At 57.5% G+C, this 14,527-nt stretch overlaps 2 protein-coding genes across 4 annotated transcripts in view; both read left to right on the top strand.

The window, feature by feature from the left end:
- The window catches only part of TACC1 (transforming acidic coiled-coil containing protein 1), a 30,051-nt gene extending 20,015 nt beyond the window's left edge, over positions 1–10,036 (top strand). For all 3 annotated transcript variants that reach the window (XM_062015819.1, XM_062015818.1, XM_062015817.1), the window contains exons 6-13: positions 763–818; positions 2,907–3,041; positions 3,191–3,267; positions 3,838–3,881; positions 3,983–4,143; positions 4,569–4,675; positions 5,360–5,480; positions 6,185–10,036. In XM_062015819.1, coding sequence (XP_061871803.1) covers positions 763–818; positions 2,907–3,041; positions 3,191–3,267; positions 3,838–3,881; positions 3,983–4,143; positions 4,569–4,675; positions 5,360–5,480; positions 6,185–6,253 — 770 coding nt within the window. In that variant the 3' untranslated portion in view covers positions 6,254–10,036. The remainder of the gene's footprint in view (positions 1–762; positions 819–2,906; positions 3,042–3,190; positions 3,268–3,837; positions 3,882–3,982; positions 4,144–4,568; positions 4,676–5,359; positions 5,481–6,184) is intronic.
- Positions 10,037–11,714: 1,678 nt separating this feature from the next.
- On the top strand, positions 11,715–13,110 carry LOC133628041 (prostate stem cell antigen-like). The gene is made up of 3 exons (XM_062015769.1): positions 11,715–11,724; positions 12,362–12,475; positions 12,902–13,110. The coding sequence occupies exons 1-3, from the start codon at positions 11,715–11,717 to the stop codon at positions 13,108–13,110; spliced, it is 333 nt and encodes a 110-aa protein (XP_061871753.1).
- Positions 13,111–14,527: the final 1,417 nt, after the last annotated feature.

Here is a 14,527-nt window from a genome sequence, read left to right as displayed (position 1 = left end):
CTCAAGGGAGGAAAGATCTGACAGTCAGTGGAGAGGTTGGGAGGTTTCATTTGTTGCTGCTTGTCTCAGAGGGCCAGGCAGGGGTGCAGAGGCTGCAGGGACTGTGCTGTGAGCTGTGGCAAGCAGCTCCTGACCAGGGCGTGGGGTAACCTGCAGTCCCCAGCTGCATGTTGCTCCTTCCTGGCTCTCCAAATACACCTTTCTGTGCCCTGTTAACACATGAACAGCCAGGCAGGGCTGCAGTTGTTTCAGTGAGGTTCATAAATTCTCCCCCTGGCTCTGTGGGATGGGAGGGTGTCCCACTGCTGCAGGAGGGAGAAGGTGACTTTCATCTCTCTGCTGCTGAACAGGGGCTGTGTGGCAGCTCCTTGGAGGGTGCTGGGCTGAGGCTTGTGCTGTTTGGAGTGGCTCAAGCAGCTGGGCTTTACCCCAGGGATACATCCTGCCCAGTGCTGAATGGCCCCTGCATCTCTCCCATGGGAGATGCTGGTGTGGGGACAGGGGGGAACTGCCACCAGAGGGGAGTGTGGGTTTCCACTCCAGAAGTGGGAGCAGAGGCTGGCAGGGCTGCAGGGTGCATCCTCCCTGCCAGGGCAGGAGCTGGGGGCAAAGAAGCCTTTTGGGAAGGGGAAGCTCAGGGGATGTAGAGCCTCAGGGGATGGAGAAGCTCAGGGGTTACTCCCTCTGCATCCCAGCAAATCTGCATGTGCCAGCAGGAGCTTGGTCCCTGGTAGCTAAAAGGTTGTGTTCCCTTGGTTTTAGGTTCTCAAAAGGAGATCTGCAAGCAGATGGAAAAAGCTGAGCCTGGCATCTTCCCTGTGAGTGCCTCTTGCTTCCTCCTCCCTCTCCAGTGCTGCAGCAGAGCTGATCCCCCCTCTTGCAGAGGGCTGGGGGGAAGCTGCACCAAATGTTGCTGCTCATCCCATGCCAGCAGCTCTCTGAAATGAGGTTCTTGGGGAGTTAAACTTCTTGCCAAAGCCCACGCAGGGATTTGGTTAAAGAATAGGGATTAGTGGGTAGGAGGAGCCTGGCAGGGGAGGTGGGCACTGCTGCTCGAGGGAGGGAGGGAGGGGTGCTGGGGGTGGAGCAGGCTGGTGAGGAGCCAGGGATGGGGCTGTGGGAGGGCAAATGCTGCCTTTGCATGTGGCTGAATGGCAGTGAAAGGGCAGAGAGGAAGGGATGAGCTGAGGCTGGTGTGGGGGAGCCCAGGGCAGCCAGTGCCTCCTACAAGCCATCCTCAGGTGCTGCTCTGGGGAAGGCAGCTGACAGCTGAGATGGGGGATTCGTGACAAAAGCCCTGGCTCTGCAGCCACCAGTGACCCTGGCAGTGCCACATCAGCCCCAGGAGCTCTTGCAGTGGCCCTGAGACCCCTCTGCTGCAGAGGGACCCCGTGCCAGCTTAGCCACCCCTGCCCAAAGCTGCTGGAGGTGGCAAGCAGATGACAATGAGATTAGCAACATCAGCACAATGAGCTGCTCTGAGACAGATTTAACTGTGCTAAGCCCCACAAGGACGTTGGGCAAAGTGAACCTTTTGTTTGGGGCCAGGGGCAGCGTGGGCAGCCTCTGCTCCTGCAGATGAGTTGGACTCATCCCAAAAGCACAGCGTGGGAGGGTTTGCCATGGGACAGGCAGTGGGCAGAGGGACCTGCAGGTGTTCAAGTGCATTGGGGAGATGCTGCTGCCAAAACCACAGAGGCCAGGGTTGGGCTGCCCAGACCCAAACCTGCACCCAGGGGTGACTCTGGGGGAGTGGCTCCTGCTTGCCCACTGCTGCAAGAGCCCTGGAGGGTTTGAAGCAGCAGCTCAGGGGAGGAGGGGAGGGAGGAAAGTGCTGTGGTGCTCTGGTTTCCAAAACACTGCAGCAGCAGCCTGTCTCCTGCCAGGCACTTCTCTATTTATGGCCTGGCAGCTGGTTCCCAAGGAGATGGCTGCGTGGGGCTGTCACTTGGGCTGGGATGATAAAGGGAGGAACAGGCGGTGGTGTGAGGCAGCCTTTGAAGGAATGCTCTTCTGGAGGCCTTTCAGGACTCAGGACCCCCTGAGAGAAAGGATGAGACCAGCATCCAGGCAGGATTTGGCACCTGGGTCCCAGGGCTCGGTTCTCCCCCCAGTTTGGTCCCTGTGGCTGCAGCACTGGTGCAAAGGAGACGGGATCTCAGGGGAGAAGGCAGGGGGTGATGGGGGTACCCCCTGCTCAGCCCTCTTGGGAGCACCTGCAATGGAAACTGGAGGGTGCTGGGAGCCCTGCACGAGCGTCTCTGGTTTCAGGGCTCTCCCTGACAGCTGAGGCACCACAGGCTGTCCCTCGGGGAGGGGAGTGGGAGCAGCCCCAGAGCTGGGGCAGCCACAGCCCTGCTCAGCAGGGAGGTGAAGCCTGTGCCCCCCAGCAGCTCCCTGCTGTATTTGGGGCTGTCAGCAAGGCTCAGCAAGTGTCCCTGCAGCTGCCAGCAGCAATGTGGCTGCGTCAGCTGCAGCGATGTGTGATGGGGGTGATGGGGCAGCCCCTGCAGAGCTCCTGCTGTGGCTCAGCAAAGAGCCTCCAGGCTCGAGAGATTTTTGAACCAGCCATGGGGAGAGCAAAGGGGTGGCAGATGTGAGCACATCTCTGCTCAGAGCTGGGTCTGCTCCTTCTGAAATGGGCCCTTCCTGAGTCTCCTCTTTGGGATGCTGCTTCTCCAGGGCAGCCCCTGTGTGTCCCATGTAAGGGACTGGGCAGAAGTTGCACTAAAATCCCCATTTGGGCTCTGCTGGGTGTCTGGTACCAGGCTCTGAGCTGTCCCTGTGCAGGTAGGGAGGCTCAGTGCCTGAACAGAGGCTGATAGAATGGAAGAGAACACCCCAAAGAGGGGAAGCAGGATGGATACAAAAGGCAGGCAGCATCCCAGCTGGGTGATTCCTCCCAGGGCAATCCCAGGCTGTGCTCCTTGGACAAGTCTCCTGCAGCAGTCACCAGCCTGAGCAGGACTGAGAGTCCCCTGGATGGCATCTGCCTCAGTGAATGTGAGAAGACAGCTGTGCTCACGCTCATCAGAGAGGAGGTGAGATCCTGCTCCTGTCCTGAGGGCTGGGGGGAGCAGGGGCAGCTCTGCCCAGGATGGGGTCTGGTCCCCTGCTCATCACAGGCGTGGGACAGCAAGGGAAACCACCCAGAGCATGTCCCATGTGTCCTGTGTTTGCTACAACCTAGATCATCACAAAGGAGATTGAAGCAAATGAGTGGAAGAAGAAATATGAAGAGAGTCACCAGGAAGTGTTAGAGATGAGGTAAAATGCTTCTGGTCCCTTCTGGTCTGTGTTCATCCAGGGTGAGTTAATGGGACTGCAGTGGGATGATGTGGCTCAGTGTCAGCAGGGTGGGATTGCCAGGAGATGTGTTCCCTTTGTGCCTCAGGGGCACCTCAGCAATGCTGCTCAGTCCCTCCAGGGTGGGTGTCAGGAGGCTGGGGCCAGTGTTTGGTGTGTGGTGGCCAGTGGCAGGACAAGGGGTGATGGATATAAACTGGCACACAGGCAGTGCCCCTGGCACAGGAGGAGCAAGTCCTTTGGTGCTGAGGTGAGGGAGCCCTGGCCCAGGCTGCCCAGGGAGGCTGTGGAGGCTCCTCAGGAGGTTTCCAACCCCCCCTGGACACATTCCTGTGCCCCTGAGCCAGGGGAAGCTGCTGGAGCAGGGGCTGGGGCTGGGTGAGCTCTGCAGGGCCCTTCCAAGCCCCATTATTTGTGGATTCTGGGGTTCTGTGAAGGGACAGCAGAGCCTGGGGCAGCAGAGCTGTAGGTATGTGTGTGCCAAAACCCACCAGCTCTTACCTGCTTGCTTCTTTCCTCCCTTCCTGCCAGGAAAATCGTGGCTGAGTATGAGAAGACCATTGCCCAGATGATAGGTGAGCTGCTGTTGCCTGGCCAGGCACGTGGGGCAGGGAGCTGCTTGCCACAGGCATCCCTGCTCAGTCACTGTGTCCCCACTCTTTATTGTCCCTCCCAGAGGACGAGCAGAGGACAAACATGACGTCTCAGAAGAACCTGCAGCAGCTCACGGTGGAAAAGGACCAGGCTCTGGCAGACCTGAACTCGGTGGAAAGGTCCCTGTCAGACCTCTTCAGGAGATATGAAAACCTGAAGGGTGTCCTAGAAGGCTTTAAGAAGGTCCTTACCTTGGTTTCTTCTTTCTCCCTAGTCCCTGGCTGCAGAATTTCTGTGCAGCCTTGTCCCTGCTTTGTCCCATGCAGCAGCACCATGGCTCTCCTCTCCTCTGCCCTCTTTGTGCTGAAGGAGCAGAGTCTCTCCAGTGCTGGAAGGGAGCACAGGGAGGCTCTTTGGCTCCTCTCCACATTCCAGCAGTGGAGCATCGTGCCCTGGGCAGAGCTGTGGCCCAGGGAAGAGCAGGTTCCAGGGCAAAGCACCCTGAGAAACCCCCCTCCCACCTACACACTGTTCTCCCAAGCTGGACAAGGGGCTCCAGGGAAGGGAGAAGCTCCTTCTATTTAAAGCTTTGACACTCAGAGCAGTTGGTATCAGCCCAGCAGAGCAGCATCTGTGTGCTCAGCAGATGCATCTGCTTTGTTTTGCAGAACGAGGAGGCTCTGAAGAAGTGTGCTCAGGATTATCTGAGCCGGGTGAAACAGGAGGAGCAGCGCTACCAGGCCCTGAAAGTCCATGCAGAAGAGAAATTAGACAAGTAAGGTCATGCAGGAGCTTGCTGGGGGCTGAAAGACCTTGTAAGGCAGTGTCTCTGTTTGGCTTCCCTGAGGGTGGAAGGCAGGAGCTTATTGATGTGAAAAGCTGGGTTTCAAGTGACTGTAAATGGCTGGAAGTGAGCCAGCACAAAGGCCCAAATGCATTCTCTGATCTCTGCTTGGGGCTCTTTTGAATGGAGAAACTGAGGCTCTGTTTGCAATCACTGCCAGAGGGCTCCAGCCTGTAGGTGCAAAGGGGCTGCTACCAGAGGCTCAGCTGATGAGCAGCAGCTCGCCAACACACAGTAGCCTCGAGTGAGGCAGGTGAGGAGCTGCTTTAGCTTCCCCCTGAGGCAGCACAACTCCCACCCAGCAGCGTGCAGGAGCTGATTGAACCCATCCTCCTGCGCCTGAGCAAACTCACCTGAGCAAACCCACCTGAGCAAACTCACCTGAGCAAACCCACCTGAGCAAACCCACCTGAGCAAACTCACCTGAGCAAACTCACCTGAGCAAACCCACCTGAGCAAACCCACCTCGGCTGCGTCCCGGCGCCGTGCTCCCACCTCTGTGGTCGCACCCCGAGGCCTCTTCCAGCTGAAACGATGGTGGGATGGATTCTGTGTGGTGCCACAGCACTCCAGGTGTGGGCACCACCCAGCCCCTTCTCTCCAAACCCCTGGCAGGGCCAACGAGGAGATCGCCGTGGTGCGGGCGAAGGCGAAGGCGGAGAGCGCGGCGCTGCACGCGGGGCTGCGCAAGGAGCAGATGAAGGTGGAGTCCCTGGAGAGAGCCCTGCAGCAGAAGGTACCTGCCCTCCCTCCCCTCTGCATCCACCTCAGCATCCTCTTGGTGATGGACAGCATCTTGGCCCAGGAAGTGTTTTGCAGGGGCTTGGGGGCTGTTGGTTTGTTTGCTTTGGGTTTCGGCTGTTTAATGGTGACTGTGTCCTGTCCCAGAAAGTTCCACTGGGACACAAAGAGTTCCACTGGGACACAAACTGTTCCACTGGGACACAAACTGTTCCACTGGGACACAAGCAGAAAGTCCTTTGGTGCTGAGGGGAGGGAGCCCTGGCCCAGGCTACCCAGGGAGGCTGTGGAGGCTCCTTGGGGAGGTTTCCAACCCACCTGGACACGTTCCTGTGCCCCCTGAGCCAGGGGAAGCTGCTGGAGCAGGGGCTGGAGCTGCAGCAGCTCTGCAGGGCCCTTCCAGCCCCAGCATCCTGGGATGCTGAGAAGGAGATGCAAGCTCTGCTGAGATATAGGCATGGCTGCCTGCAGTGAGGTGGCTGCCAGCTCAGGGCTGCCAGGAGCTTGGCATGAGCATGGGCAGAGCTGGCTCACTGGGGCTGCAGCACCAGGGTCTGGAGGGGATGAGATGAGCCCAGGGGTGCCCACAGCACCCAGATGAAGATGCAGGAGCAGATCTGTCTGTGGCAGATGGACCTGGGTGTTATCCCCCATCTGTGCTGCCCTGGGGGAGCTCCTCAAGCTCTTCTTTCCTTCCAGAACCAGGAGATCGAGGAGCTGACCAAGATCTGTGACGAGCTGATTGCAAAGCTGGGAAAGACAGACTGAGCCTGGCTGCCCCTCCTCCAGCACTCTGCACTCTGCAGCTTTCCTCCCAACGTCAGCACTTTGCCTTAGCACCCAGGAACCCTCCCAGCAGAGAAGCACACGCATCCAGCTGCCTGCTCCAGCTCCCCACACAGCCCCTGCACCCCAGGGGCTCAGGGACTGGGTTCCCCATGGTCAGGCTGGGGGGTGTGTGTCCCTCCTGGGCTCCACAGCGAGTGGCCACCTCGCTGGCCATCTGCACAGATGCCACCTCTCAGCTGGGAGGTGCCACCCCGGGCTCTGTCCCTTCACTGTCCTCACGTTGCACAGGCCCAGCCCCACGGTCAGATGTGGTGATGCCAGGCTGGGACACCATGGCCCTTGCACTGGGGAAGGGGATCTGGCACCGGGTGCACAGCTGGGGAGGCAACCAAGGGGCTCAGAGTCCCCCTGGCACCCATTACACATGGCTTGGGGCCAGCAGTGTGGGTCCCCTGGCTGAAGCAGCCTCCCAGTAGATGGATGTGGTTTGGGGGGTCAATGGGGCTGGTCCTGCTCTCTGGTGTGTGGGTGAAACACAGCACAGCAGCTCTTGGTCCCTGGCTGTGCCAGCCTTGGAGGAAGGAAGCTGACATCTCTGTGTTGGTGCACTTTATTAGCATTTATGAGCACTCAGGCTCTCTGCTCACTCCTTCCAGTAGCCCAGGGCAGCTGCACCAGTGGGAACTGAAGTCCTCTCCAGGGAGAGTCTGGCCAAGAGGAGAGCAGGAGGCTCCTGCACCAAGAGGTGCTTGAGAAGCAGGGGAGATGCTGGCTCAGGAGAGCTGGGATTGTCCATCCCTCTGCCCACAAGCCTGGCATCTCCTGAGGTTTCTTAGCCTGGGCTTTGTGGTCCTCTGTGCCTCTTGCTGCTGCTTCCCTGTGCCACAGTGAGCTTCCCCACTGGGGCTGTTGCAGAAGGAAGGAAGCAAACCTGGAACTGCTTCAGCATTCTGCTGACTGGAGGTTCTTTTCCCCAGTCAGGGAGTGCAGTGCTGCCCTGGCTCCTGTGCTGCTGTCACAAATGCCCTTCCAGCACTGAATATTAAGAGAAGCAAACAAAAGCCAGTCTCCACAGGCACAGGCAGACCCAGGCAGCAGGGAAACAGCACTTGGCTGCAGCCCAAGCTCTGGCTTCCCATGCAGGCAGGCTGCCTGCTCTGTTCCTGAGCTGTTCACTTCTCTGGCCCATGCCAAGCTCCAGCAGAAGTGCTGAGGTTGCCTTTGCCCTGTGCTGGCAGCTGGGGGAGGGCTCTGGGGTGATGTGACGGGTTCAAAGCTGTGTGCAAGCTCCTGGTCACGCTGTTGCACTTGCCTGAGAGGTTTTGCCATGAGCAGTAACCCTGGGCTGGGCTGGGGATCCCCTTGGTAGTGGTAAAGCCTCAAATAAGGGAATCTTTGCTGTTGGGGCAGTTTCCCCCCAACCTCTCCAAAGCTTTCCCAACCCTTTCTGCTGCTGCCTTGTTTTGTAGAAGAACTGAGGTGGTTTCCTTCGATGTTCTGACTCCCTGTGTTGAGCATGCAGTGCAAACAGCCCTCTAAGGCAGAGCCATACACTTGCTGTCTATTTGATTTGTTGTATTATGTACAGAGAGGATTTCTTGTACAGGTTAAGCCGAGGTGCCAGCAGCCTGCCTGAGCACACACAGCCCAGTGCTCCCAGTGACCAGGCTGGTACCACTGGGAGCTGGATGCTGAACCTTCACCCCTTTGCACAGCTGACAGAAAGGAAAAAGCTCTTTTTTCCCCTCCTCTTTACCTTTCCCCTTTGTCTTCCCCACACCTCCCTGGTAGCAAAACCCTCTGTCAGGTCACCTACAAAGGCTATTTCTGCCTGAGGAGTCCAAATGTCAGCCCCAGCCCCTCTGTCCCATCAGCATTTGGGGGTTTGCAGACCACAGCATCACTCTCCTCCTCTTCTTTCCCCATCTCCCACTCCAAAGCAGCGTTCCTGCCTGGATGTGGTGACCCTTTGGTGGCTACACTTGCCTGGGCTTGGGTGGGGAACAAACCCTTTGGAGCTTCTGAGGGTGTGTGCAGGTAAGTGAAGCCCCTTGAGAGCCAGGGATTTCTTGGGGAGTTGGCTTTTCCTCTTTCCAGCCCTTCAGCCATTGAAGGGAGCATGTCACCAGTGTTGCTTTTAGGGCTCCTGCAGAGTTGACTGGGGCCAGTCTCTGGGCTGGCACACGGGGTTTGCTGTTGTGCCCAGAGACCCCAGCATGAGGCTGCTGGAGCCCAAGTGCAGGAGGTCACAGTCCCCCTGAGCCTTGTGCTTCATCCTGAAGGGATGAAATGTGAGTTCTGTGTTTGCTGTGGCCAGCCAGGGTCAGGTTTGTTCATGCAGGGGGGGTCATGTTAAAGCTCCAGGCTCAGGGTGTTGGGCTTACTGGGAGCCTGCCCTGGGTGGGTTTGAGGCCAGTCTCTCTCTTTAGGAGCACTGAAGATGTGGCAGGTAATGGCAGCAGTTTGAGTCCTCAGCACTTCCCACAACCTCAGCCTGAGGTCAGAGCTGCAGCCTGTCCTCTGAGGGGAGGAGGAGAAGGCTGAAGGCCAGGCAGCCTGTGGGGAGCAGCTCCCACAGCAGTAACCCCCCTGGCAGCATCCTCCCCATCCCACCTCTGGCCCTACTTTGGCTGCTGCCTGGGCAAAGAAGATTCCTAAGGAATGATTTATTAACTATAATATGGTTACAGTTCCCTCTCTGGAAATCTCTCTAATGGTGGATGGTTGTGTGTGATGGGTGGTGTGTGTGTGGAGCTGCACAGGGGCAGGGCTGGGGCATCCCGTGTGCAGAGGCTCAGCCTCAGCACTGGCACTTGCCAGTCCAGGGCAGGAGGCAGAGCAGGTGCCCAGCAACTCCCTTGTGCCTCTTGCACTGCAACCCCATCTCCTTCCTGCAGCAGGATTGGAATTCCCCTGTTTGACCCTCAGGGCTCGCTGCCCATTGCTCCTCTGTGTGTGTGTGTGTGTGTGTGTGTCTCTGTGTGTGTGTGTGTGTGTGTGTGTGTGTGTGTGTGTGTGTGTGTGTGTGTGTGTGTCTCTGTGTGTGTGTGTGTGTGTGTGTGTGTGTGTCTCTGTGTGTGTGTGTGTGTGTGTCTGTGTGTGTGTGTGTGTGTGTGTGTGTGTGTGTGTGTGTGTGTCTCTGTGTGTGTGTGTGTGTGTGTCTCTGTGTGTGTGTGTGTGTGTGTGTGTGTGTGTGTGTCTGTGTGTGTGTGTGTGTGTGTGTCTCTGTGTGTGTGTGTGTGTGTCTGTGTGTCTGTGTGTGTGTGTGTCTCTGTGTGTGTGTGTGTGTGTGTCTGTGTGTGTGTGTGTCTCTGTGTGTGTGTGTGTGTGTCTCTGTGTGTGTGTGTGTGTGTCTGTGTGTGTGTGTGTGTGTGTGTCTCTGTGTGTGTGTGTGTGTGTGTGTGTGTGTGTGTCTGTGTGTGTGTGTGTGTGTCTGTGTGTGTGTGTGTGTGTGTGTGTGTCAGCACATCCCTGCCCATGATGAAGTGCCAAGGAGTAGTCACCCTCTGCAAAGCCCTCCCAGCCCTCCCTCCAGTGTGCCCCTGCCAAGGCAGGAGCTGTCTCTGCATTGACTACTACCCCCCTGCTTTGCCCTTGGGTTTGGATGTACAATCATTTCCCTTTTCTATGTCAGCTCCAGATTTGTAAGAGTTCTCCTCACACAAATGAGATTATTATCATGAGTACTAATATATATCTCTCTATTTTTTTCCTCCCCATGTTTCATTGCCTGAATAAAACCTGTGTTTCTGACTCCTGAAAGCGTTCTGGCTGCTTCTCAGGCTGGGGAAAGGGCTCTGGGAGAAGCTGGCTCCATCTTCCAGGGAGGCTCAAAGTGTTCTACTTGGGTTTTATTAATGTGGTTTACAGTACAGCTGGTTTCAAATAAGTGTGGTTGTCACCCTGCTCATAGCTGCTCTGAAAGTCAGGCCTGAGAGGACTTTGATGCCCCCCCTGGCTCTCACCACACTGCAGGTTGTGCTGGGGCAGGAGGAAGAGCTCAGGGGTGAGATGTTCCACTGTGGGACTTGCCTTAATCCCCACACCAACCCTGGTACCCTTCTGTGGCCCTGGGTGCTAAGGCTGGCTCCCTCTTGCACTTCTCTTTTGGGGGGTTGAAAGCTTTGGAGGGGTTTTTGCCCCCTCACCTTGGCTGCTGCAGGAAGGGGTTTGTCTGATAGAGCCCGTGGGCTTGGACATGAGCTTTGAAGGGTAATGAGGCTGGAGATGGAGCAGGATCCCAAAACAGGCACAGGCAGCATGGGGAGCAGAGCCCAGCCTGGCAACCATGGGCAGCTCTGGCCACCTCCAGCAGCACCAGTGTTCTGCCAGCCCATGCCCTTGGGCAGCCTCGTCCTGTCCTCCCCTGCTGAGATGGCATTAAGCAGGGGCTGCAGTAAGTGTGTTATCCCCAGCCCAGTGATCCAATCACCCAAGCTGATTAGCTCTAAGACCTTAAGACAAAACAGAGGCTACAAGCCCTGGGCTGCTCACTGCTGAAAATGTCCACCCTGAAGACCCTCCTGGCCCTGGCCATCGTCACATCCCTGGCTGGAGACAGTAAGTGTCCTGTAGCTCGAGGCAGAGCTGGGCAGGGTAGATTGCTGTAGCTGCTCCTCTGCTTGCTGCCTGCCCCCATCCCTGCTGCCTCCCCACTGTGGCCCTGCCCCATGCTGCTCTCATGCCAGAAAATGGCATTTGGGTGGGGATGGTGGCTTTTTCCTCCTTGGTGGCTTCTGCTCCTCCTTGGAGCATCCTGCTCCTCACCCTCCCTCTGCCATCAGGACCACAGAAGCTGCTGGCCCAGGGCTGAGGGGTAGCTGAGCCACAGAACAGCAGCTTCTCATCACTAGAATGGAGCTTCCCAGCTCAAACTTGGCTTCTCAAAGGCAGAATCACACACATTCAGAAAAAAAAGCCATCTTAAAAGGCAGGGGGGTGGCTGCAGTGCTCACAGCAATGCCCAGAAGCTCGGGCTGCCTTCAGGATCTTTGCACTGAGACAAGATGAAGCACCACTGTGTTTTAGGGAAGGGGGAAGGAAAGGCTGTGCTGTGCTGCAGAGCTGAGTGACCCCCTGTGGAACCCAGGCTCGAGGGGGTGGGGGGTTGGTGCAGTGAAATCCCAGTTCCCCGACACACGGGTTCTCTCCTTCCCCAGGAGATGCTGCTCTGGCCTCCTGCGACATCGTCCTCACTAGCCAAGGGCCAGGCTCCACTTGCCACGAGAGGGCTCTGCTCAGCCAGCAAAGCAGAGAAACGCTCTGCTCCCAGCACCAGCTGGGGCTTAAGCACCAGCATCAAACCCATCACTTCAGGCAGGAGCAGAACCTTCAGCTCTGGGGGTTTTTTGGCAGAGGGGTGAGGTGAGTGGTCCTTTGCCTGCAGATATTTAAACCAGTGCTGCTAGTTAAAGCCTCTTAGTGCCAGAAAATGAAAGCAATGCTTCCAGGTGTGCTCAGCTGGTTCCCAAAGCCTGCAGGGACCTCTGGCAGCCCTGCAATTCCCTCCCCTAGAGGCTCCAACAGCTCCTGCCCCTGTTATCAGCTGTGACGCACACGGGGGCTGCTCTTATCTAACATCCCTCTGGCCTCCTCTGAGGACGCTTTGGAGATGATTTGTCCTTCCTGAGGCACAGCCTGGCACTGCACTTGTGCCCCTGGGCACTGGCAAGGGAAGGGGGGAGCTGCTGTTAAAGACACCCCCAGAGGCTGGGTGGAGGAGTCCTCCCTTCTCCTGCCCAAAAACGCTCAGGAAAGGGAAATTTGGCACAAGGAGGCAGATTTGAATACAATATCTTATGATTGCCCGGATTTGGTGTCAGGGGGATCACAGGTCCCTCAGTTCCAGGGGGTTTTGGCAGTGTCAGGACTCGGATGAGCTGGGCTGCCCAGTTTAGCTCATCAGAGTCACACTGGGGGAGTTCTGACCAAGTTTCACAGACAGGAGAGATTCCCCCACCCCAAAGCTGCTGCCTGCTGCTCAATCTCATACTCCCCTGCTCTGTGCTGGGGGCCATGGAGCCCCTCAGCCATTGCTGCTGCTCTCACTCCTCCTCTTCCTCCTCCTTCCTCCCCATCTTTGTGCAGGTAAAGCTCTGAAATGCCACAAATGCATCGCAGCCAACGAGAACGACTGCAACAAGCAGGGCTCCCACAGCTGCCCCCAGTACGCTGACGCCTGCTCCACCATCACTGCACCCAGTAAGGCCCTGGGCTGGGTGCACCAGGGGTGCTGGGGGGGACTGGAGGGGCTGGGGTGTGGGACCAGAGGGTGAGGGGAAGCAGAGGATCCACTGGGGCAGACCAGGAGCTGGTTCCCTTTAGTGCTGGGAAGCAGGGATGAGCTACAGAGATGGTTCCCAAAAGCTCCCTGGCTCCACTGGAGCCTGGGCTGTGTTTTCACCCGTGGCCATGGCTAGGTGGGCACAGGGCTGTGCCATGTGCTCTGCCCTAGCTGGGAGCAGGGTGACCATCCCTTGGGCAGTCCCGTGTGCCTTTGATTTCACACCTGTAACGCAGAGCTCTGCCTTCCCCCAGCTCAGTGGGGAAAGAGAGAAGCCTCTGATTGCCCTGGGCTGCCTGACCCCCTCCCCTCCACACACACTTTACCTGTGCCCTTCCTTGCAGACAGCATCATCAAGTCCTGCTCCTACAAGTCCTTCTGTGAGCAGGCTCGGCACGGCGGCTCGGGCGCAGCCACCCTGCGCTGCTGCTTCAGCGACGACTGCAACGGGGCTCCCAGGGGCTCCAGGAACGGGGGGGGGGCCACTGCCCTGCACCCCCCCAGCCTGCTGGCCACTGCTCTGCTGGGGAAGCTGCTGCTCAGCTGCCTCTGAAGCTCCTGGGCCAGCCTGCTGTAGCTGCTTGCTGCGATAGCTTAGGGTTTGCTCTCTGCTCAGGGTGAGCTGCCACCACCCCAATAAATGCTGCAGCCCAAGAGCATCTTTACTGCCACTGCTTCTCATTTATGGGGGAAACCAGAACTTTGCCAGAGAATGGCCCAAAATGAACTGGTCTGGTGTCTTGGTATGGGAACAGGAGCTCACCCCAGCACAGCCACCACAGGAGGCTTTGCCAGGCACCTCGGGTGAGGTGCTGAGGGCCATGGGTTAGTGGTGGGCTTGGCACTGCAAGGGGAGGGCTCAGACTCCATGAGCTTAAGTGGCTTTTCCAACCAAAAAGATTCTCTGATGCTGTGAAATATAATGCAAAGTGCTGACTGAAAGCTCAGCCAGTGCTCCTCCAGCAAAGCAATCTGCTGGAGTTTCCCTTAGTCAGAACACAAGCAAAAAGGGAACGAGGCCTGAAACTGGGAAAAAAGCAAGTCTGAACAGAGGAGAAGAAATAATTCAGCATGCTCAGGTCCAGCCTTGGAACTCCCTGCTGCAGGATGCTGCTGAAACACTGACCTTGGCAAGTGCTGGAGGGTAAAAGGGTCAAAAGTCCTGGGGAACGTGGATATCAAGTCTTGTGTTAACAGCAATCGGGAGAGATGCTCGGCTGCTGCCACAGAAAGCAGCTGCTTCTGTGTCTGTTCTGGGCCCTGCTCCTTCCTCATGGTACACCAAGGAAAGGTCCTGTCTGCTGGTGGCATCTCCAAAAGCCCCAAGGCAGAGATGTGCCCTGCCCTGAGAATCCCCTCGCGCCCCTACATCTGCTAAAGCAGAGCCCCTGCAGGTTCAAGGGGCTGCTCACAGGCTACAGCAGCAAAATATCTGGGAGGGGGAAAAAAAGGACAGGAGGAGAAGTGAGAGGTTGTCAGAATAAAGGAAGAGCAGCGGTGTGACTGTCTGCCATGTGACACACAGAGCTGCTTCCCAGCCAGGCGCAGTCACAAGGGCTGTCAGAGGTGCCCCAGTGTAAAAATACCCCGTGGAACAGTTTAGTCTCTGCAAAGCAGGCAGGGATGAGGAGGGGGAAAGGCAGTGGATGGCAGGGCAAGGCCAGAGAGCTCCAGAGAGAAATGTGGGATGGAGAGGACACCCATGGCATGGGCACAGCAGGATGGGCATCCAGGCTGGGGGCACCCTGGGTCCGTCAAGGGGCAGAGTCCCCACGGTAGCGTTGGCAGGAGACATGGAAGGAGGTCATCAGTCCTTTTCTCCTCATGTAATAACAGCCTGTGTGGTTTGGGCTGCAGCTTCTGGCAGGGCATGGGGCTGGACTGTCCCCCAACAGGGAAACCATGGAGGGATGGGAGCAGGGAGGAAAGCTGCTCCTCTGACACGTGGCCACGGTCAGACGGCACCAGAG

This window comes from Colius striatus, chromosome 27 (genome assembly GCF_028858725.1).
Source record: "Colius striatus isolate bColStr4 chromosome 27, bColStr4.1.hap1, whole genome shotgun sequence".
NCBI lineage: Eukaryota > Metazoa > Chordata > Aves > Coliiformes > Coliidae > Colius > Colius striatus.
Note: the sequence above shows the minus strand (reverse complement) of the source record. Positions and strands in the feature narration are given on the sequence as shown.

Coding starts and splice junctions, on each gene's coding strand:
- LOC133628041 (XM_062015769.1), top strand. Junction 12,476..12,901: donor CTCCACCATCACTGCACCCA/GTAAGGCCCTGG, acceptor CCTTCCTTGCAG/ACAGCATCATCAAGTCCTGC.